Source organism: Antedon bifida, chromosome 10 (assembly GCF_963402885.1).
Source record: "Antedon bifida chromosome 10, ecAntBifi1.1, whole genome shotgun sequence".
NCBI lineage: Eukaryota > Metazoa > Echinodermata > Crinoidea > Comatulida > Antedonidae > Antedon > Antedon bifida.
In genome coordinates this window covers 14,237,566-14,261,100 of record NC_136235.1, presented here as the reverse complement: position 1 = coordinate 14,261,100, position 23,535 = coordinate 14,237,566, and the positions used below count along the sequence as shown (strand labels likewise).

The following is a 23,535-nucleotide window of genomic DNA, read 5'->3' as shown; positions in this document are numbered from 1 at the left end:
ACTTGTCTACTGTGTTTTTGTTTTACTGTTTTTAATTATAATTGAATGCCCATTGTAATTTAAAGATGCTGGCTGGGACGTCCCATCAATAGCGATTGAGTTCGCAGTTTGGAGTCCCCAGGTCTAGAATGTGTGATGTATGTTGTTTGTATTGTAAAATTGAAATAACTTCCTTTTAAAGAAAAAAAAAACTTAGATACTTCATGTACTATTGTATAATTTCCTTTTAGAAATAATCATAAACTTTATAACACTAACCTTATTGGCAGAATTAGAACAGTAATGTAGAATAACTACAAAACATTAAATTGATGATATGTATGAATCTCAAAGGTAAAATTAATAGTAATCTTTAAGATGGGCATCATGATATCTTGTCTCCATTCACACTCCCAATGGAGGATATATCTATCTAGTGTACCTGCTTTGGGAATAACTTTACTATTATTTGCGTCTTTGTGACAACTCTCAGTCAATTAGTTTAATGTCCTAAATATAATTCTGGACCAAAGTAATTAGCTTGCAATATTGGTATTAGTTGTTTGTCTATAATAAGAGGCGATTAATTATTTAACAAATCATAAATGTAAATGCTTTAAATTCTTATTTTTCACAATTTAAAGCATAACTTAAACTGAAAAGAGAAAAAGAAAAACAGAATTTGTTTCTGTGGATATGTCATTTTCAACTACATTAACAGTACCTATTAAGGGGATATTTTCCAGTATAACAAACAAGGGATAATATATGTTTTAGCACCTCTAATCAGGGATCCTGAAGGTGTCTCTTTATAGGGATTACTGTAATATATAGGCCTCTGATGAACAACTTTTCCTTTTTGATTAAATAAAGATATTAATATTAATATTTGTTATAATGTAGGTGTGGTTATTATATCAAAATTTATTCCACTTAATAAGCTTTATAGTTTTCTTTCAACAATTTGTATTTAATTTCTTTCAAAATGATTCTTATACTTTTAGGCCATCTCGTAAATAACTGTAAACCAATCATGTTTTAAATTTAAGCAAAATTGCTTGTATGCAATCTCTAATTTTACTCGATTTAATTAATTTATTACTAAAAGTTTTTCCTTAGTTTAAGCTTAAAACAATTTTTGTTTGGCTAAAAAATAAACACAGAATAATCTTTCTATACAGTATATCTATGATTCCAGGTTTAAAATAGAAACTGAACAGGAAAACAAAAATGATTGTTCTACAAAAGTTCAAACATCTGTAAATTATATACAGCAATTGTATATACAGTATTGTGCTTGACAAATGTTCTAATTTAAACAATACCTTTATATAATTGCCCGCTTGAACCCATTTTGTGACAAATTGTTAAATAATGATGATTTAGTATTTTTACTAGTATTTGAAACTACTTTCACAGGTTCAGAAATATACTAAATTATACAAAATGACTGGAGAAACTATAAAAGATCATTTATTGCCAGTATATATTCATTCCGACAATTTAAAACTGAACCAAACTCGGCTTTATAATCACATAAAAATAATTGATCAAATATCACAATTTAAAACAAAGTATTAAATGTCTATACAATTCCATCTGGGAATTTATCTTAAAATTATATTAGTGTTATCAAAATGCACTTGATTTAGGCTAAATGCAAATTTTTTTTTTATGGCCACAGAGTGAATGTTAGGGTTCAGGAGGCCATTGAGGTAGTGGAATTGAAATTACTGAAAAATATTATACATAGAGGCTTTGTGCATTGAGCGCACTCAAGCCGTATTATTATTATTAGAACCCCTCCAGGGAGATTTCCCTGGGACACCATTATTCAAGCGACACCCCTATTAAGGGAACACTTTCTCACATGGAATGAATGAGAGAAAATAGTGTTCTAATACTATGGCCTACTATTCAGGAGACACCTTTACTAAAGGGACACTTGTTTAGGTCCTGAAGGTGTCCTCTTATATACAGTACTCTAAAAATAGTCACAACGCTAATAGTATACCTATATAGGCCTAAAATTAATATTGTCATCATTTTTGCCTTTTTTTTAAACTAAAACTTTCAGTACTGCCTTTCAAAATACAAACAAAAGGATAAGTGGAAATAAAATAACATTTTAAATAAAATGTTTTGATTCAAACTTTCATCTGATAAAGTGGTTCTTTTGATGCCCGAAAGAGTGTTAATAATTTGTCAGATCCAGAGTTATGATGCAATAATTCAAACTTATTTTAAAAGATTTGTTTATGAGGGGAAGATATCAGAGTCAGCAGAGCATTATTTTGTGCGTTTACATGAATTTCAATATCTCATTCTTTCCTCTGAAGTAATCACAACCAATTCTACTACCTTAAAATAACCTTTAGGACAAATTGAATCAATGTTGCTCCAGATAACATGAACTGTGACTTGATTTCAACCAACAGAAATACAGTACAACATCTTGCTTGTATTAATTAGCAGTAATGAATTCAAACTGTAACATGGCTCAGAAAGATTTGTCAAACACACAAGATAGTTATTTGTGATGAAAAACAAAGTTAGTACACTCAGTTGCAGATTACTAAAGAAAAAGGATTTTGCAACTTCCCAACTAAAGCTCTGTCTACACTATCAAACTAGTTTGACAAAAACTGTGATGTGCCCAAATATGGAAGTGATATGCTCAAATATGGTAGTGATATGACATCATCACATAACGTTTGATAGGGTAGACAAGGCTTTAGGAATCTCAAGAAATAGAAATGTTTTTCTTAGAACAATGCTCTTTTATATCTAGTATCTATTCATCATGTGTTTAAGAGAAATGCTCTTCTATAGCTAGTTTGTATATCCCACCCACTCAGAACCCTGCTATTTTTTTAGTAGCTTTCACACTAGTCCCATTCAATTTCCCTCACTTTCTGCATTCTCACAGGAAGATCTATATATTAAACGTTGAGAAAATCTTTTCAGAACTATGGTGATGTACTGAAAACTTTATGTCAACACCATTAATGATCTCACCAAGATGAAAATGGAGAATTACTACTCGACTTAATTCGTGAAAATAGACATTGAAAGAAAAAGAAAAGAAAAAATCCAATAAGCAATTTACAGATGAGCAATTGATTTCATATCTCTGTACGCTGCTCATTTGTTCATTATCCGCGGCCATTGAAACCTTACCGAGCAAGGTAAACGATGAACAACTTCTATGTTCTTTAAAACAAAAGAAATCAGTGGAACAAAATAATGATTCAAATGAAGCTGAATAATGATCTAGAAAGACATCTTGAAAATGAGTTTTACAAACAAGAATGTCAAGTTGAACATGCTGAGAGAATCTAGGCAGAAAGAGTTCAAGAGAGCAAACGATATAGCTACTGTTGATTGAAAATGTTCATCTAGTTTGTAGTAATAAGTTATTAGAAATGTTCTTTTTTCCAAACCAACAATTCGTATGTAAACTAACCTTGACAGTTTCGCTGTCCTGATCGGACAGCTTCTTCTACTGGTTTTGTTTTTAAACCCATCCCGACACTATGCCAATACCCAAACATGTTACCCATTTCAAGAATCATTTCAACTATGACCAAAGAAAGTCTTTACATTCGTACCAGACGAAATCTAGCACCCACCTCATTATATCACTGACTTAAGATATATCGGAGACTACCTCTTTATTGATCAAGATACACCAAGCACAAATTAAATCATCCAGAACCTAAATATTAAAACTTAAAAGCAACACATTACTAGAGAGGTCGAAAAAAGTGGAAAGAAAGTAATTTTCAAAGTCATCATTTCATTTTGTAAATGGGTGTTTATTCGAGCAAGTATGATAATTTGTAAACTATAACAATTCCATTAGGCTTGACTACGATATTTACATTATTGTTCCATTAACAATTCTAATTATTTTATTGAAATGTCCTTGCATAGAAAACTACAAACAATAATAACAAATTTATGTTATTATTACTAATTAACATTGTCACCAACTTAATGATTATCAAGTAATTCTCTTTTTGCTTTCCCTCAAAGAATACTGTTTAATTTTGTATAAATGATTTTAGGAGACATTTTCTTGGGGGTTAGGTTGTATAATTGATCTCTTGGGGGTTAATAAGAGTTGTTTATTTCTAGGGTTTTAGGTAATAATTTGGAATGTATTTCACGGATCATTAATATGTCATAAATATGGTTCCATGCAAATGTTATTGTCTAGACAAGATTAATAATCATGTTAATACTTTATTATATGTAAATTTTGTGTGAAGGATGAAATAAAGTTTATCTGTATCTAGTTAAATTAATCCTTTCGATTTCAGAACAATACAATGGATAGGGCTAGAGCGTGCCAAGACCAATTCATACTTGATTAAATATAAATTGTACCGGTACAGAAGTAGTCGTACTGCAGGTCATAAATGCGGGAAGGTGGGAGGGGAAAAAAGGAACTAAATGCCGCATTATATATACGTTCGCCATGCAAAACTTTGAACAATATAATACACATTATAACATTATGTAATAATATTATTTGATCAAGTTAGGCCTAGATCAATTCAAGATTTACACCTTCAGAAAATACTCTAATCAGAAAAAAAAAACAATCTAGGTGTACTAAGTCTTCCATCATTGGGCTATAATATTATTATTAGGCCTAGTATTTATTTATAATTAGTAGGAAGCCCTTGCCGCCGTAACTGCTGGTGGTCCCGAAGGATGCTAATATCGGGTCTGGGTGGGGTATGCTTACCCAACCTACCTGAGAGAGGTTTGGCTGAGCTACTTACCATCGACAAAAAAGAGGTCTGCACATAGAGACTAGGCTAGTTAGTAAGTAGGCCTATCTGGCTAATAAAGGGGTCTAATAAGTTTCTCTGTGTCTTGATTGAGATGTTCTTGAGTGTAGGTTCAAATGTTATATTGAATATAATAACATTTATTTTATCTGCTATCCTAGCCTCAACAAATCGGCGGAACCACATCGGCCAGACCTACTTACGGGATATCCCTACTTACTACCACCACGCCTAAGCCAAATGCTTTATAGTCTGCAACATGCTGCACACTCAGCTCTCACGCGCTACTGATCATCCAATCACCAACCGTATAAGTTTATGAATATTCATTAAAAAGTTCGGACCAATCAAAAACAGTTTTGTATTTTTTTTATCTTTTCCGCGCAATAAAATACCGTATCGGCTTTATAATTTAATATACAAATCAGTGTGGTCATCAGCGTAAAGTAACTGAATAATTTCTAATCTATCATGTTTTATTCAAATAAATCCTTTTAGTTGAAATAAATATAATACAGAGGCATGTGTGAAAAGTATTTTGAAAAAAACCCCCAATTTTTAAAAATAGAGCTGCTACATCCCCGGAAATTGCACTTATTAATCAAATATGATATATTATAAGTCTCCAGTACTAGCCCACGATGGTTGAGGCGGAGCTAAGATAGTTTTTGACAAATAGAGCTGCTAGAGGTACCCGGAATTTGAACTATGGTCATGGTAATATATGGTAGTGGTACTGATAGTAAACATACGTCAGTGATGTAAAGCTTATAACTAAACGAAAAAGGTTTGTAGGCTGAGACAATTCATATTTTTGACAGGACTCTGTATGGAATGATCTGCCTTGGATGTTATTGCATGCCTAGTTACCAATTCAAGTGTCCACTTCTAACATATTATAGCAACAACACAAAACAGTAAGTTTCATTATGGAATTAACATATTTAGCAATATTACAAGTTTGAAATGTTCATCTGGTTTGAAGATACATTATTTTAAAATTCTATTTTGACAAACTAAAATTAGTTACTGACCTGACTGACAGTTTCAGTGCTCATTTCACGAGCACTTTCTTCAGAGTAATGACTATATTGACGGTGAGCGATTTGCTGAACAATATAGTCGTCACTCTGAAGAAAGTGCTCGTGAAATGAGAACTGAAACTGTCAGTCAGGTCAGTAACTAATTTTGGTTTGTCAAAATAGAATTTTAAAATAATATTACAAGTTGTAACAAATTACTGCATGAGTTGCCTGAAACATGTACTGTATTAACATTTTTCTGTAATAAGTAAAATAAAAAAGTACACATTTTAATTAAACAACAAATAATAGAAATGCATAAAAGACATTTTTATTTCAAATATCACAAACTTTATCTTAGCAAAATATTACATCTTCAAATGACTTTGTGTAGATACCTTTGTCATGTTTGTTTGCTCCTCAGGCTTATGTGCTATTTTTTTGTTGTGTACAGAATACAAATTTTATTTACTAATAAGGTACACTTGATTAAGTTTCAATTAAAATTTGTATTTAAATAACATTAATATATTTTATATTTCAATAATAACAATAACAATAGCAATAATAACAATTATAATAATAATAGATTTCTAGAGTGCACTTTGCCACCGATGGTGGTCAAAGCTCCTAAATAAATAAGCAATATAATATGAATGATTGTCTATCTGAAAAAAAAAATCAATTTAAAAATCAGTTTGAAATGGTAAGCTGTGATCACATAATCATGAATTATGTCAAATAATATAGTATCCATTTTTCTTCACACACAAATTATTGTTTAATTAATTATTAAATTAAATGATGTGATATAAAAATGTTTGTGTTAATTACTTCACATGAACACATGATATTCACAATACAGTATGTACAGTATAACTGATATTCATAACTCCATTCAATAAATTATATAAATTGGTGGTTTACAGGTTTTCTTTTATTTGTGTTCATGATGTCTTCTGCAGGGTCATGCGTTTATGGTGTGCAGGCTAAGGTTTTTTTACTGTCTATTTCAGCTGTAGCCTCAATGTCTATTTCAGCTATTCAATGTCTATTTCACCTGTAGCAACCTTACAAATTTTGGCTTCACTTGCTTCAGTTTCATTTTGCTGCTTTGTAAATCTATTGAAGATGTAACAGCAACCCAAGTTTTTGCTATACATGCCACAACTTCATTTGTGCACCTTTTCAATTTATAAACATTGCCTAAAGTTATAGCAACCTTCCAAATTGCTGCTGTCCTTGTTCCTCTTCTCTATCCTATCTTTCAATGAATGTTCTCAAATTGTCTTGATATCAAAATTAGGATCATTTTTATGTTGCATTATTTCAACTTGTTTTGTCATTTTCATCATGCTATCAAATGATGCACTAAGTCCTGACATATGGTGATAGAACGCTTCTTTCTCAATTTGTACTGTAAAATTTTGGACGCCACATTCTTTAAATACTGCTGCAACCTGTGAAGTCAATAACATATAATATTACTTACAAATATATCATACAATTAAATTTCCCTCAATACAAAAGCCTGTTTGTTTTACCTATCTAATCAGTGCATTTGCTACCTCTCATAACATCAACCTACAGACCAAAATCCGCACCGTCAATAAGTTTTTTTAATAATGAAACAATTTCTACAGAAATATGAAAAACCATATTACTGAACCAAATGATCTTAAACAAGAATTAAAAATAAAAAACAGTGTCTGGAAAATAAAGAGGTGAGATCAATGAGGCATAAAGCTGGGTTTCCATTAGGAGACAATGCAAGAATTTAAGCAAAACGCAAGTAATTTGACCAATCACAAGTGATGTATTATTCAATTGTTCGCTTGCCATTGCGCTTGAGTCTTTGCATTGCATCCTAGTGGGAACCAAGCTTTAGTAGTTTATCGGCTAGATACTAAAAAACATTTTACATGGATCCATGATCCAGATCTGATAAAAAGATTGTATGTTTACTAAGCTACAACAGAAACGTTCCAAGCCTTTACTTTTGTAGGGCACCCTTTGAGACGGCAGTAAATTAAGAAAGAAATTATCTACAGAATTGAATATCCTAACTACCTGGTGTATAATCTTCTGTTCATTAGCATCCGATCCCACTTGCACATGTAACGTACCAGCGACAACAGCAGAGTGCTGCTGCCAAAAGTGCTGGTTTCTGTAAGACATCACACCCTCCAACATCTTAACCTGAAATAATATTATAATACAATAAATAGCATATTATAAGTGGCGTAAGACAAGGGGAAAAGGCCCCTGGTTTAGCATGGGGCATCTCATGTTCTGGGACTCCTCATGTCTGTGGCCTCTTAAGTTCTGAGCCCATAAAGCTCTGGTGCCTTTTGGGTTTACCCAGTGAGCGTTCATATCCCTTACGTCACTGCATTTTATTATTTATTCAACAACTGCAGGCAACAGAATAAACCACTCAGGACATACAATGTTTTAGAATTATTGTATTGATATTCTTAATAAATAAAGTACTATATTAATAATATATTTACATCACATCATATCCAATAGAATAAGAGAATGTGAGTGCAATGAACTGTGAACTCTATTACACTTAGGAAAAAAAGGATGGTAACTCATAAAAATAATGTAATAATTCTAGTAAAGGACGATATGTAGAATCAATAATCTTTTTAATGTACATAATGCATAAGGCTAAAATAGTAAAAGGCTATCAACAATGGCGCTGAATCTATGCTTTAAGGTGTAAAAAGCAAAATAACGCACGCTTGAAATGACCAACCTTATTAAGTCCTTCAAGAATCTTATGCTCTAGCTCAACTGGTGTTCTCTGCAGAAGAATTACTGAGGTCTCCTTTAAAAGTGGCATGATGCTTAGGAAGATGAGGACTGCAATGAAGATGGAACAGATCGGATCTGCTACCAGTAAACCAAATTGATCAATGAGGAAAGATGAGATGATCACGCCAACGCTACCCATTGTGTCTGCCAGCACGTGAAGGAAAACGCCTAAAATGAAGAAAATCACACAATTTAGGCCAATCTGATTTGAGGATTTGTTATTAAAAACAAAAACATAAAACATTTAATTTCACCAAAAAAAAACATGCACAATACAAGCATAAAGAACATTCCTTTAGTAAAAATATCAACAAAAAACAGACAGTTCTAAAAATGTCTTGAGTGTTAATTTTTAAAGACTAAAAAGTTACAAATAAACTTTTTCTTTTCCTAATTTTATGCTAAATAGATTAGACTAAATATTTGTTTTAAAGTGATAGGGATAAACTACAAGCAAATCATTAAACTCAGGGTTTCTGTTTTCATAGTGACACCTGTAGCTTTGCCACAATGCAATGACAAATACAGTACCAGTGTTAGTAGTAGTTGTACCTAATCCACTTGTCTGTATACAATTCTTTACATTAAACCAGTACAAAAAATTGTCATTTCACCTAAAAAGCTGAAGAACTTTGGCAAATCGTAGACCAAGGTTACTATTAGGGAGCGCTTCTCTACAACTAGCAAAGCTACTCATAGCAACCATTAACATCTAGTCATTGCCTGATGAAGATTTGTTGACAACAAGTTGGAACGTCACACACGTACATATTTATTACTGGTTTAACGTAAAGAATTGTACAGAGATAGTTGATGTAAAACACATTTTGATCCATTATAAAATTGCCATTGTTGTCAAAAAAAATGGAAAATTAAAAAGTAATTGGGATGTCCACCAAGCTGAATGTGTGTTTAACCATGGTTGAACTTTACCTACAATTGGATGTATAACATGTGCTTGTGGATGCGCTTAAAAAAAATTAAATGAAATGATCTGAATATTCATAGTATAGGTTATCAAATGGAGAGCACATTTCCAATATTTTGCAACAGAATTAATTTATATATACTGAAAAAATAACTTTTTTTTGTTGAATATGACATTTTAATGCCACATAATAGTAATTCACTTTGAGCAAAATAAAAAAAATTATTTACCTGAAAAAATTATAAATAAAGGCCAAGAATAGTCAAATTGTCTGTCAGACAATGGGTTGAAATCATTGTGAAATGAAGTGAAATTATTATATCTAATGTGCAATAAAATGTCATCAAACTTCAAAACACAATTACATCAAAATTTGTTTATAAAATTAGCAAAACTCAAAATGATTTGTAAAACAAACATTACATTGGTAAATACAGCTGTGCTATTGTTACCCCGGCACTAGGTCAGGATCGAACCCTGGACCTTGAGATTGGAAGGCAAGCATGTTAACTACCAAGCCACAGCTCCACTACAACTGAGCTATTGTTATTATAAACATGCTTAATACTTTACCTTCCATGTTAGTATTTTTATGAGTTTGACCGCTTGAACAAGCTGAACCAGTCGAACCGTGTGAATGACCATGATGACTTGCACCATGCGAGTGACCATGTCCACTACTTGCAGTACCATGGTTGTGACTATGATTATGACCATGATTGTGGGCATGGGAATTATCCGGTGATGACCGACCTGAGCCGCCATGCGAGTGACCATGACCACCGCCATGTGAGTGGCCGTGTCCATGTGAGTGAGCATGGCGAAATGCAAAGATGCCGATTAGATTGACACATAGTCCAGCAACTGAAACAGTCTGTTTGATAATAGAAACGATAAAAATATCTCTAATATAATAATAATATAATAACATATATAAAAGTATAAGTACATTATCAAATAATTTTAATAATAATAATATTCGTTTTTATACAGCGCTTACTGTACAATGCTTCAAAGCGCTTCAAATTATTACCCCGGTAATTTTTTTTGGAACAACCCCTTATAGAAACATCCCTCTTGATCTAACCAGGTACCTATTTTATACACTTGTGTGGAGAGAGGGTCACTGCAAGGCAGAAACTGCGCCACATGCCACATATCAAGTGGACTGAAAAAACAGGTTTGTAGAGCATGATATTGAAATTCAGTAATACATTGATCTAACGCTAACCATTAAACGTTCAGTGTTTATTTCTGGTGGGTCTAGGAGTCTTCCAAGAGCTGCAGTGAAGACAAAAAAGGACACGACGACTAAGAACAAAGCATTTACAAAGCCTGACAGTATTTCAACTCTACCATACCTGTAATGATATAAAGCAAGTAATAATAAGTAATATTAGAAATGCTGTAAAATGATGTAGTGTTATATAAATATTAAGTTCCGTAGAATTAGAAAAGAAAGTATTTATTTAAAAGGTGGGTTTGAGGCTGACTCGCTCCTAGTTCTGGTAGTGGAACAAGTCTTCTCGGATAAGGACTATAACAGTGTGCACAGTTATAACCTGTGTACACATTAAAGAACCTAGTTGATCATTCAAGACAATTAAGAGGTTACCCCGGTGAACTGGTTCACAAAATAGCCCCGAGTCAGGGGGATTACAACCTGTCAGATAGGACAGTGATTTATTTACTATTAGTAATCTCAAAAATGAAGTGCCTTATAGAATTGTGCAATAAGCATAGCTTATACTTACCCATAGGAAAATATTCTGGTACTTTTCCACTTGCTCATGATGGCAGCAGACAAGCCTAGTACAAGTGCTGTGCAATCAAATAGCATATGAAAACCATCAGACAATAAACCAAGACTGTTGGTCCACGCTCCATATATAATCTCTACAAATGTGAACAACTATGAGAAAAAAAAAGAAAATGTGTAAAGTACAATACTTCTTAATATACATATTGGTCTTTTATTGCAAAATTCATCATATAATGTAAATTAGCCCGAAGGCTAAAACCACAATATTTACATAATTGATAGGGCATTATAAAAATATAAAACATCAAAATAAGAAACCATACCATACAAAAATATAAAAATATTTAAATTTGGATTAAAAGGCATATATTGTATTCAGTATTTAATTATAATTACAAAATTAATTAATAGTTGAATTAGTCCTAAAACAAAACCATATTACACACAACACAAATTTGATTGGTTAATTACGTATCATGTGCAGTTCAGCATTAGTTCTGTCACAAAAAAATAAGTTTGATTTAAAGGTTTATTACACAGCAGCATTTTGTAAAAATGTTGTGCAAAGCAAGGCTGATGACTAAACCTAACCGTACTACTTTTCTGCAAGCATTTGTGCCCTGCCTCTTGGAATAGCTTCCCCGACTAAACTTTGACATTTATTCAAGATGGAAATAGCAGATTGATTAAAAAAAAATTTAATTTCAAAAAGCAGTAGGTGTGTTACACACAAAATAATAGTATCTTCAAAATACAAAAACATCATATCTTACCAAATTTATACATAAATAATAGAATATCTGCCTGGAATCAGGTTCATCTAAAGTTTTCTTGAGAAAGTGCGTGCAAACAGACATGAGGGATTGCGACGTCCTCTTCAGGGCATCACCAGTGAACGTGTACATAGGCATTCCGCCGGACGAATAACCTATAAGGTTACCTTTTGTTTTTGGTATGGCAGTGGCAAGAATATTGGTCCCTAAGAAATGAATTGAAATGTATAAAAACAAGTTATTTATCATTATCACTTTTAATATAGCTCTATAAAAAATTGGTATATTCTCGGACGGCATATTCGATTGAGTAAACTGGTTTCTCGGGTAACTGCCACAACAGAAAATCTGTATTTGAATGGTAAACACTAATCAACGCAAGTTATTGCTTTCCGTTGAGTATTTCCAATGTTAAGTAAATAGTCAACATAAAAGCAATACTCAAACCTTAAAGTCTCTAATCGAATACACCTAATATCCATTATACTGTTACACTCTACTTGTTAATTATGACATTCAATACAATCAGTGTTGTAAAAATTGGTTATGCTTTTAAACTAATAAGCCAATTTCTTTGCTATATCAAGTCAAACCATGCATTTTGTTACCGATACGGTATCGTATCTAATACAGTAGGGTGTTTTATTTACAGTATTTTGGTATGCATGAGAAAACAAGCCCTAAAGGCCAATTTACACAGATGAGCGGTAACGGTAATAGAAATGTAGAATCTATATACTATGACCATTTACACACTACGCGGAGCGAACAGGCGGTTTCCGCTCAGGATAGATACAGATTCTACGTGGGACAAGCTACGCGGTATTCCGCTTACCGTTACTGCTCGTCTGTCTAAATTGGCCTTAAGACAGAAATATTCACTTATTTTTTTCCTTAATTTCTTGAGAATTAGAATTAGATTATCATCTTACCTGTAATAAATAGAATAGTGCTAAATACATATCCACCAGACAAGCCATGGTCTTCCTTCACTTCTGTCCTACCAATATCCTCTGCTTTATTGTTCCATAACCAGCTGAGAGCCAGAGCACTGATAAAGATGCTAACCGTCCCGTAACGAGCCGTTTTAAAAACATCCAGCCGGTTGATCGATACAGCATCAATGTAATAATCAATTACGAATACAAATAGAATGATTACTAAGATTGGCAGGATGAGGGCGCTATATGATTCGCTTGTCCCCTGTAATAACAAATATCAGTAAATGCTAAACATTGTTAATTCCATTTTGAAAACCAATGGGTTACAAATGGTTTTCATTTTTTCATTTCATTTATTTATTCGACCAAAACACAGATACATAACAGAACAGAAACAGAGCACAATGGTCAGGGGCAACTAAAAGCAAAACAATTACTATCAGTTGCCCCTTAAAAAACATCGAAATATAAAAAATATTGCACCAAGAAAAACATTTGTACAAGCTTATAAAAAGGTTTTACAGCACCAATGTACAGAACCGGTTTATAGTCCTTATACAAGAAGACTTGTTCTACCATAACCATTGAGTGAGTCTACCGTGAACCCATGCCAATGAAACAGTTATGCATACTGTATGTGTCTTAACTGCTCAGCTATTTACTTGTATTAAATGGCCTGGCATGGCTCCAAATACGGCCATACTGCGTTGAAACACCGGTTCTCGTCAGATCACCGAAGTTAAGCAACGTTGGGCCCGGTTGCGTTCTGGATGGGAGACCGTCTAGAAATCGTGGCGGGTGCTGTATATACTGGAGAGTGATGGTGTAATGGTAATATCGGACTAGCATGTGATAGGCATGGGTTCGAGGTTATCTGTACCATACTAATTGCATCCTTAGGCAAGATGCTTTACTCTCATTGCCTCGTCCTTCGGATGGGATGTAAATCCGTTGGTCCCGTGTACTTAACAGTGCACGTTAAAGAACTTGGTACACTATTCGAAAAGAGTAGGGGATCGTCTCCCGGTGTGCTAATCTGGTAGGCGCTGCACTGCTGGCTGCTGTGGGTCCGTGGAGGGCCTAATCAGAATTTCCTCAGTTTCCAGTTAAGCTTGAGGATAAATATAAATACCTTTACCTTTACCTTTAAATAGGCCATGCGAGGAATTTTAAAATGGTATGTTACAAATTCCTACACGCAAAAAAACACATACTTACTTCATGAAAAATAGAATGATATAACAACCAGGGAAGCATTAACACTGAAGACAACAATGTTGAGAGTGCATGCAGACGTTTAGCGCCACCAACGTCTACAGACAGTTTACGTGATGCATTTTTAAAAGCTACATTTACACATGCAAGTAAAACTAGTAACAGTACTCCACCCTGAAAAATACAATAGTTTATTATTTTATAATTGTCATTTGTTTTATCATTTCTTGTATTGTTTGTTTGGTCATGTTATTGCCAGGGATTACCCATTAGCAATTCCACACTGTTTCAATATATTCAGCAGATAAGCATATACTTAAAAATTACATAAACAAAGTTTAGGGATTGAACCCTAAGATTGTTAATCAAGGTACAGATTTAAAATAGATTCTAAACAGAAAGGAATATACGTACAGTATACTATAGATTTTTCAGCGAGATATGTAAAAATCTTAACTCTAATTAATGATGTCATCATTCTATTAATTAGCATGACAGCATAGCTTAACAGTTCTGTTAAAATGTTTGATTTTGATTCCTTGGTAAAGCTTATGCAACTATGCTTCTTGCATGCAACAGACGCCACATCATGACGGAAGGGCTGTCACTCTTGGACAGGGTAATTTATCTCCTTGTTTGAAAATAATTATAAAATAAAAACCTTATGATCGGAGACTCCAAGCCATGAAATAGCCTTGTAAAATAGATGAGTTATTGCACTGCTATGAGGTCCCTCAGCTTTAAAGGTAAATTTAAGGAAACACACAAATATATCAGTTCTAACCACTAAGTGTTGTTATACCATGAGTACCGTATTCCTTTTTATCTTTTATTCCTGGCACTAGTATGACGAATGGCAGAAGGCACTGACTTGATGAAGAATACTTTAAAATACTGTAGGCCTATGTATATCTAAAATAGCATTATAACTTAAGTTCTACACTACCAAACTAAAAAAAATGTGATGTACCCAAATACGGTAGTGATATGACATCATCGTGTCCATATATGGGCACATCACATTTTTTTGTCACATAAAGTTTGATAGTGTAGACAGAGCTTTACATTGTCCATTAAAAATATAATCTGATAATTACTTTAACTAAACAAAAACATAACTGAGAAGTACTTTGAAAAGTATAAAGGATACGATGTTCAACCTCTTTGACCTTCAGGTCAACATCAAAAAGAAACAGAGATAAAATGGCTACCATAAATAAAAATGCTCCTCTGGTCTGAAAATAAAAAAAAAACATTTAAAAAGTTATCTTTTAACATTAAAATTTAAATGAATGAATATTGAAAATTTATGTTTTACAGTATGAATTAGTTTTTTATATCATGTATTAAAAATAACAATTGTTATATAGAACCTCAATTTTTTTTAGTAATTCTAACTTTGCATAACTTTATTGTTTATTTTTACGTATTTATTTTATAATAGAAAGTGTGCTTTTGTGAATTTCCATTTTGAAAAAAACATTTGTAGTTGTTTCCCCATGAATAAATTAATACAGATGTAGTGAAGCTTATCAGCTATGAGAAATGAAATTCTACAACAGTGACAAAGTCATGACTTGAACTTGGTACTTTGAATGGTAAATAAGTATGTCAACCTACCCTTGCTGGTCCACCTCCTGTACTGGTAAACAACGCAGCTGCAGCAGCAATGATCACAACATCACAATGCTCAAATAAGAGAATGGTTCTACAAAGATATAAATAGAAGTCATTAATATAGGGCCTGTTCAGACTTAAGTTATTTTCCTGTTGTAAGTTGTACAGAAAGGAAAATGGGAACATGCATGCATACTCACCTAGCAGGACCACATATTGTAAGGCCAAACATCCACAATAATGTTATTAATGTATTGCCAAAAGCATGTTTTAATATTCTAATCCACTGAAATAAAATATATAACAAATAAATTTAATTGTTGTATACATATTAATATTTTATCATTGGTAAAACTGTTAAACGCATAAAGCTCTGTCTACACTATCTAACTTTATGTGACAAAAAATATGTGATGTGTCCATATATGGACATGATGCTGTCATATCACTACCATATTTGGGCACATCACACTTTTTTTTCACATAAAGTTTGATAGTGTAGACAGAGCTTTACCAAACATGGAGATAGAAAATAATAGATTTCATGGAAGGGTGACTGTGCCATTGCCATGGTTGACTGATGCCGATAACAGCTTCTGTCTCCCAAGGTAACAAGTTAAAGTTAGATTTGAAGTTTCCCATTCAATAGTCAAAAGACCGGCAAAACAGAGTAAATAGAAATGCTTTTCTCTGGCTTTAAAATATTTCATTTAACATCTTTAAAAAAAAAACATTTCTGAATGCACCAAGAGAAAAGTGCAAATGCAGTGATTTATTAACTTATACATTTAGCTAACCTGATGTCTTGTTATTCTTCTCCCTGAAGAAAAAGGCTTTTGTAGCACCAGAAATATACCTGCACACCTACCAGAACAAAGATATTAATTTATGAAAATCTATACAGTAGTAATTATAGTAGTAAAATTGGTTCACATTATTGGATAAGCTATGGTTACACTGTCAGAGTTAAATTTCAGTCTGTCAAAGTTACAAAGTTAAATGAAAAGGGGGAGTAACCTGCGACTGAATTGCGCACAGGTGTGGACGACACATATCACAACTTTCTACTGCCCTAAGATCCCTTGTACTGGGTTCTTTAAAGTGCACACAAGCCAGATGTGTACACTGGACCTCTAGTTTTAAGTCCTTATCCGAGAAGACTTATTCTACCACCAGAACAATGGTAAAGGAGTGACTTGAACTTATTGTGCCGATTGTATAGCTACTGTATGGTTTGCGGCAGCTTGGCCACTCAACTTGACATTGGGTTTTTTTAACTTGGATATGATCAGATCAACTCTGTTCTATGCATGTGAATATCTACATAGTAAATTGCACTACAAAGACTTTTTCTTACCCTGATTTAATAATAAACACGAAGAGAGTTAAGTGAATTGTCTTGAGAACATCGTAAGCGATGAACAGCCCAAATGCACGTAACAATTTTGTAGCCACAAGCAAAAATATAAATGGCGTCAACCTAGAAACAATAAGTATTATAAAACTTTTGTTTGATTTACTTTCTTAATTTCTCACAAACGCCAGATACATTTGAAGAAAGCTCAATTTGAATCAAATATTCCTGAGTTTTAATTGGTAACACATTTTTCACGTCCTAAAACAGTAGATGAAAATATTAATATGCATGCGTATTCGACAATGCTGTCGATTCACGCAAATACATTTGCCTAGTGGAAAGCATGCCTATAAAAAATAAAATAGACCTAGTCTACACTCCCAAAAACCTTTGTTTGCAAATTCCGACCATTTTATTCAGTACCTTCATGCTCTTACTTTGCCACTGTTTGGAAAGGTTGTGTTACTGCAACTGTCCATTTGAAGTTCACATAACTACACAAGTCATGAATCTCAGATGAACGGCATACAGTAAGAACAAATAGTGGCTATCTTAGGGTTTGCAATCAAAAGTTTGCTACTGTATAGGATAGGCTTAAACAAAAGTATACCGACACAGCTTCCAACAAACATTGACAAAAGTGTATGAATATTACTATTTTGTTATAATAATGCACATGTCAATTGTATGACCCTCGGGAGAGGTGCTTCATTTGTGTGTCATACCTTATGAATACCATGACGCATCGATTTTGAAGAACAGTTATCATATTGTTCATGATATGGTGGGTGGTAAAGTGATGAACATTGACACACTATTGTTTATTGATGTGACATACCATTTAGGTTTTTTGACGCACCCCTGCGTCAATAATTATTTGTAAATAAGGCACCTCTTCAGGGGGTTGTATAGTGGGTCATACAATTGACAAGTGCATTCAGATATTGAGAGAGGTAGGTTTATGTTCAAGATTACGAATTGGTACAATCCCGGGATTATAACAGTGGCACTGGGATCCAGTATTCTTTATGAATATACACAGATGTCAGGATTAATTACCTTCTTGGATCCACTCGGCCTAAATGACTGCCACCAGAAAATGTGCTTTCCCCAAACTTAGCTGCCATGATAGTTTTTCAAATGAAGAATCCTTTTATCTTAATTTTAAACAAATGACAAAAGTGATGTAGGCCGGGCCCACTACACACAACAAATGACAATATCCTTATTTATTATCTCATTTTGACTTCTTCAATATCAAATCTTGAACTTGCATCTTTTACGGCCTAAAAATATAAATAAAGAGGAAAAACAACACTGTAAACACATATTTGATACTACAAACTGATTGATCTTTTTTTTTTTTTTTTTTTTCCCTGTGTGTGCGTTTCTTTTTGTATTGCTTGTTTCTCTTAATTCCCACTCTTCATTTTATTTGCATAGGCATACCAATCACAAGATACCCACATCTTCTTGGGATTATGCCTTCCTCCATTGCTTTTTTTTTTTTTATTCTCTATTTGCATAGGCATACCCATCTCAAGATACTCACATCTTCTTGGGATTATGCCTTCCTCCATTGCTTATTTTTTTTTTATTCTCTATTTGCATAGGCATACCCATCTCAAGATACCCACATCTTCTTGGGATTATGCCTTCCTCCATTGCTTATTTTTTTTTTATTCTCTATTTGCATAGGCATACCAATCACAAGATACCCACATCTTCTCGGAATTATGCCTTCCTCCATTGCTTATTTTTTTTTTATTCTCTATTTGCATAGGCATACCAATCACAAGATACCCACATCTTCTTGGGATTATGCCTTCCTCCATTGCTTATTTTTTTTTTATTCTCTATTTGCATAGGCATACCAATCACAAGATACCCACATCTTCTTGGGATTATGCCTTCCTCCATTGCTTATTTTTTTTTTATTCTCTATTTGCATAGGCATACCCATCTCAAGATACCCACATCTTCTTGGGATTATGCCTTCCTCCATTGCTTATTTTTTTTTATTCTCTATTTGCATAGGCATACCCATCTCAAGATACTCACATCTTCTTGGGGTTATGCCTTCCTCCATTGCTTATTTTTTTTAATTCTCTATTTGCATAGGCATGCCCATCTCAAGATACTCACATCTTCTCGGAATTATGCCTTCCTCCATTGCTTATTTTTTTTTTATTCTCTATTTGCATAGGCATACCCATCTCAAGATACCCACATCTTCTCGGGATTATGCCTTCCTCCATTGCTTATTTTTTTTTTTTTTAATCTCTTTTCTTTTGTCCATCCAACAATCATCATTATCTTAATTATTTTTTTAAATTATCATTTCTGTATACTATTTTGTATTGTATTGCTATGGAGGAAAATAAATGTCTTTTGAAATGAAATGAAAATTTCTGTTCCGAACTAGCCTAGGCCTAGTTAGATCTAGCCTATGCCTATGTGGGTATAGGATATTATAATAATATTTATATTTCCTGGCCGAATTTAAGGACCCGGTGGTACTCACGATAAAGTGAGTTAACAAATTTAGAGTCGAAATACAAGGCAGGTGCGAAACGGAACTAGGGCACCTAGCCTAGGCTTCATATTGTAGCGACTACCGTATGCTAATTCATGGCAATATGTAGCCTACAGACGGGGAACAGACGGACGGACAATCGGGCCCAAGACGATCAGGCCCACATTTTGCGGTCCCGATCGTCTTATGTGTCTTTATATATCTTTTCTGGTGGGTAAGCCTTAAAGTTCTTTGAACTTATTTGCCCACCAGCCACACATCTTTCTTATATATAGGTCTATATATGTTTATTGTTAATTATCATATTCATTTGTGTGGAAAATCAATAAAATCAATAAAAACAAACAATATGTGTTGGGCCCGATCGTCTTACCAGTTGGTCCCGATCGTCTTAGCGTTGGGCCCGATAGTCTTTTGTGTTATATAAAATAATGTGCCACATTTCATTCCTAGTGCTTAGTGTCAACATGCTTTTCTTGCGTAAATTAAGATTTTAATTAAAAAGGTTAATTAGATTTTTCTGATTTTATTATTTTTCCCCTATCTAATTAACACTACTGGTTTTAAGAATTTCTTACCAAATACTCTCGATTTATGAATAAATGTGATTGATTTTGATTGTTATTATTGTGTTGTAGCCTATATATTCCCTAGCCTATTAATTTTTGCTCTATAGTGTGATATAACTATTATAACTTGACTTCTCTCTCGCGACAAAATTAATAGCACATGCGTGAAACCTGATTCGGTAATACATGTTTTCCTGACTTTAAATCAAATAATTATTTTTTTTAATTTTCCGAGAATGTTTTGGGCCCTATCGTCTTATTCATTGGCCCCGATCGTCTGTGGTCCCGATCGATCGTCTTTCACCCTTCTTTCCGATCGTCTCACTCACGATTTGGGTCCGATCGTCTTAAAGTGGGCCCGATCGTCCGTGGTCCTGATCGTCTGATAACCCCTACAGACAGCTGCTGCTAGGCTAGGCCCTCTTTTGGCCTACCCTAGGCCTACTACTAGGTAGGCCTAGCTAGGCTAGCTAGCTAGCTAGGACCTAGGCCTAGTTTAGATTAGGTAGGTAGCCCCTCGAACTCAGTGTAGGCCTAGGCCTATAGGCCTACCTTATAAGTGATGAACCGGTTTAATTAGAAATTACCATTATTATAACTTAATCCTACACACGCTTAATGTCTGAAATATAAATTACCTTCTGTTAATGTTAGATTATTAAATAATACAGAGGTTTATTATATAAAAACTGAATCGTATCGACGTGTCCTCACCGTCGTTGTTTTTCGTTTTCAGCTCCGATGATGATGGGACACCTTTCCCTTTTTCCATGAACTTTGTAAACGCATTATGCGTCATCATACGAACAATGCGTCATCAATTAGTTAAACATTAAATTCAAAGTTTTATGTCATTAATGAAATCGGGTTTTACATGTTCTCTTTGAAAGGTTCTACTAATTCTACTGTTTTACTTTCATTTCATTTTTGAATGTTTAATTCTTGTGTGAGATGGGTGATGACATTGTCCTGCCAAAATTCATGTTCCACGCGTTGCCAACACACACAGCACACAAACCATCGGGAAAAAAGTACAGAAAAATTACATGATTGGGGGAGAGAGGGCGCTCCAAAAATTAAAATACCAAAAAGTATTACTGAAAATACCGGTCAACCTCAGATTAAAATCAATGAATATAATGTCTTCTACGGGAAGAATAATCGCTGTAAGTTTATAATTTTTAAATGTTACATCCAAGTACTGAATAAAAATTCTGGATTAAGCCTAACTAACCAAACCTAAGCCTACTAGGCTAGAGCCTCTCTACTAGCTAGGCTAGGCCTACTACTAGGCAGTCTGTCTAGGCTCTCCTACTAGGCCTAGGCCTCTAGAGAGGGCTATAAGACCTGGCCTAGATTATAGCAGGCTTAGTAGTAAATATGTTAGCATGGGCCTCACCTAGCCTAGCTAGACCAGCAAACAGGGAGACCAACCCTCTCTGCAGAATACCATGCGAAGAAAGTTATTTAAATATATTTTATTACTATTAATTAGGCTAATTATTATTTTTAATTATCTTTCAGAAACTCAAACCGCACATACCCATGATAAAATTCAGGTCTGGCAAGAATCTTATTAGTAAGTAAACTGTGATATGCATTGCTACACAAACGCAAAGGATTGAACATCAATGCCAATGATTGTATATCTTAAATTAAGTTAATAACTTGTTATTGCTATTCTCTTTGTACTGTAGGTGCTCAAAAACCAGTTGCAGTTGCCTCAAATTTAACGACAAATAAACCGAGTACAGCAAGCAGTAAACCAAGGGGGCCAGTTATAGACCTTAGTCAACTACCATTTAAATTTAGGAGAGCGGAAATTGATGTTAATGAAATGGAATATATAATGGTAAGCAGCCTATGTGAATGGTTCTCAATACCCCTCTCTTAACATTTTGTAGATAGTTTTCAGAAAGTTTGATTTTGAGACAGTTTTCAAGTTTGTGAAAGTTGCAGTAAATTTATTAATTACTGTTTTATGGCTAATTGTGATGAATAATAATATTGGCTTTTAAATAACCCTCGTATTATTTTTATTTTTTCCAGAGAGGTGGACCAGATTTATGAGAACGTGCTTCTTTTTGCAATTATATATATAGCAGTTGAAAGTTGTTACCCCTGTAAATTATTCATATTATAGTGCATATTAATTGGCTGTTGAAAAGATTGTTTGAACGCATTGTATTTGTGACAGTTTTTGTTGTGACTAGAGTTTACTGGATATCATAAAAAGGTGTTTATAGCAAGAATGAGAGAATTTTTAAACGCTAGTAAAATATTTTATAAGTACAGTAATTATTTTATGTTATTCTGAAATATGTTATTATCTTTTCTGACCCTTTACCTTAAACAAATTATATTGTTCCTAATAATATATACAAAATTATATATGAACATATGATGTTCAAATTAATCATTTTATACTTTATATTGCTGAATTTTATTTAAACAAAAACTATATTGTTACTAGTTATTTTAAAATTTATTCTAAACACTGTTACTTTATTAGTATATTTAATGTGTTAATATTATGTTTTGTTAAAAACAGAAGAAAGATGGCATTGTACTGTAAATAATTTTACAATTAGAAAATATGAATTGTTTGAAATAAACTTCTGAATCAAAAGTTCAAAGTAACCAACACATTAGAAAGATACTTTGTGATGTAAATAGGTAGGAGTATAAGGAGTGTCTGTGTGAACTTTTAATTTGATAGAATTAATGGTGTCACTTATATGCAACCGCTGTGCAGATGTCAGTGTTGTTGTACTACAGAAGTTCATAAACATTATACCAGTAAACACAAATCAACTCAATGTTACTTCTAACAATAAGATTAAACCAATAAAAGCTTTATAATGCAATATTTAGTTTTGTTTCTGTCTGCTTGTAGGTGGTTTGTTGGTTGTTTTTATAGGTTTAAAGTAAACAAGAACAATAATCTAAATACCTATTGTGGTACTGGTGTTGCTAACATTAAAAATTTAAAAGCTATTTTTTTTACTACAACCATGGATTAAATAATTATATAATTATTATATGTTGCATTCCTATAATTACAAAACTTTCTAGCCAAGATTGATGATTTTTAGTTTTATATGGCAGGTTAAATAGTAAAACCAAAATAATTGTATGAACAGTATCCAATAAAAAAGCAAATTTTCTTCTTATGTTTCTTAGCTCTCCAGGCCTAGAAAATATATTAGTT

The 23,535-nt window shown here is 33.3% G+C and overlaps 3 protein-coding genes and 1 pseudogene across 4 annotated transcripts in view; 2 read left to right on the top strand and 2 right to left on the bottom strand.

Moving 5' to 3' along the window:
- The window catches only part of LOC144854890 (repulsive guidance molecule A-like), a 111,724-nt gene extending 106,718 nt beyond the window's left edge, over positions 1-5,006 (bottom strand). For both annotated transcript variants that reach the window (XM_078712903.1, XM_078712904.1), the window contains exon 1: positions 4,773-5,006. The gene's annotated coding sequence lies outside the window, so the exon portion shown is untranslated. The remainder of the gene's footprint in view (positions 1-4,772) is intronic.
- Positions 52-21,058, bottom strand: LOC144854882 (proton-coupled zinc antiporter SLC30A5-like). The gene is made up of 18 exons (XM_078712889.1): positions 20,963-21,058; positions 18,279-18,505; positions 17,220-17,342; positions 16,660-16,726; positions 16,063-16,148; positions 15,866-15,953; positions 15,396-15,480; positions 14,907-14,983; positions 14,249-14,419; positions 13,022-13,292; positions 12,090-12,295; positions 11,309-11,466; positions 10,786-10,915; positions 10,128-10,428; positions 8,568-8,794; positions 7,874-8,002; positions 7,050-7,263; positions 52-64 (listed from the first exon to the last, which is right to left on the bottom strand). The coding sequence occupies exons 2-17, from the start codon at positions 18,344-18,346 to the stop codon at positions 7,084-7,086; spliced, it is 2,367 nt and encodes a 788-aa protein (XP_078569015.1). The 5' UTR covers positions 18,347-18,505; positions 20,963-21,058; the 3' UTR covers positions 52-64; positions 7,050-7,083.
- Positions 13,720-13,840, top strand: LOC144854923 (5S ribosomal RNA; annotated as a pseudogene).
- Positions 21,059-21,371: 313 nt separating the features above from the next.
- On the top strand, positions 21,372-22,905 carry LOC144854901 (alpha-ketoglutarate dehydrogenase component 4-like). Its single transcript, XM_078712917.1, has 4 exons — positions 21,372-21,490; positions 21,849-21,903; positions 22,022-22,176; positions 22,374-22,905. Exons 1-4 carry the CDS (start codon positions 21,455-21,457, stop codon positions 22,392-22,394), a joined length of 267 nt encoding a protein of 88 aa, XP_078569043.1. The 5' UTR covers positions 21,372-21,454; the 3' UTR covers positions 22,395-22,905.
- Positions 22,906-23,535: the final 630 nt, after the last annotated feature.

Excerpts from the sequence above, each read along its gene's own strand:
- LOC144854882 (XM_078712889.1), bottom strand. The coding sequence starts at position 18,346 with ATGGCAGCTAAGTTTGGGGAAAGCACATTTTCTGGTGGCAGTCATTTA. Across the intron at positions 16,149-16,659 it reads GAAGAATAACAAGACATCAG|TGGATTAGAATATTAAAACA; the intron begins GTTAGCTAAATG and ends ATTTTATTTCAG. Across the intron at positions 8,795-10,127 it reads TAAAAATACTAACATGGAAG|GCGTTTTCCTTCACGTGCTG; the intron begins GTAAAGTATTAA and ends TCTTCATTTTAG.
- LOC144854901 (XM_078712917.1), top strand. The coding sequence starts at position 21,455 with ATGAATATAATGTCTTCTACGGGAAGAATAATCGCT. Across the intron at positions 21,491-21,848 it reads CTACGGGAAGAATAATCGCT|AAACTCAAACCGCACATACC; the intron begins GTAAGTTTATAA and ends ATTATCTTTCAG. Across the intron at positions 21,904-22,021 it reads GTCTGGCAAGAATCTTATTA|GTGCTCAAAAACCAGTTGCA; the intron begins GTAAGTAAACTG and ends TTTGTACTGTAG.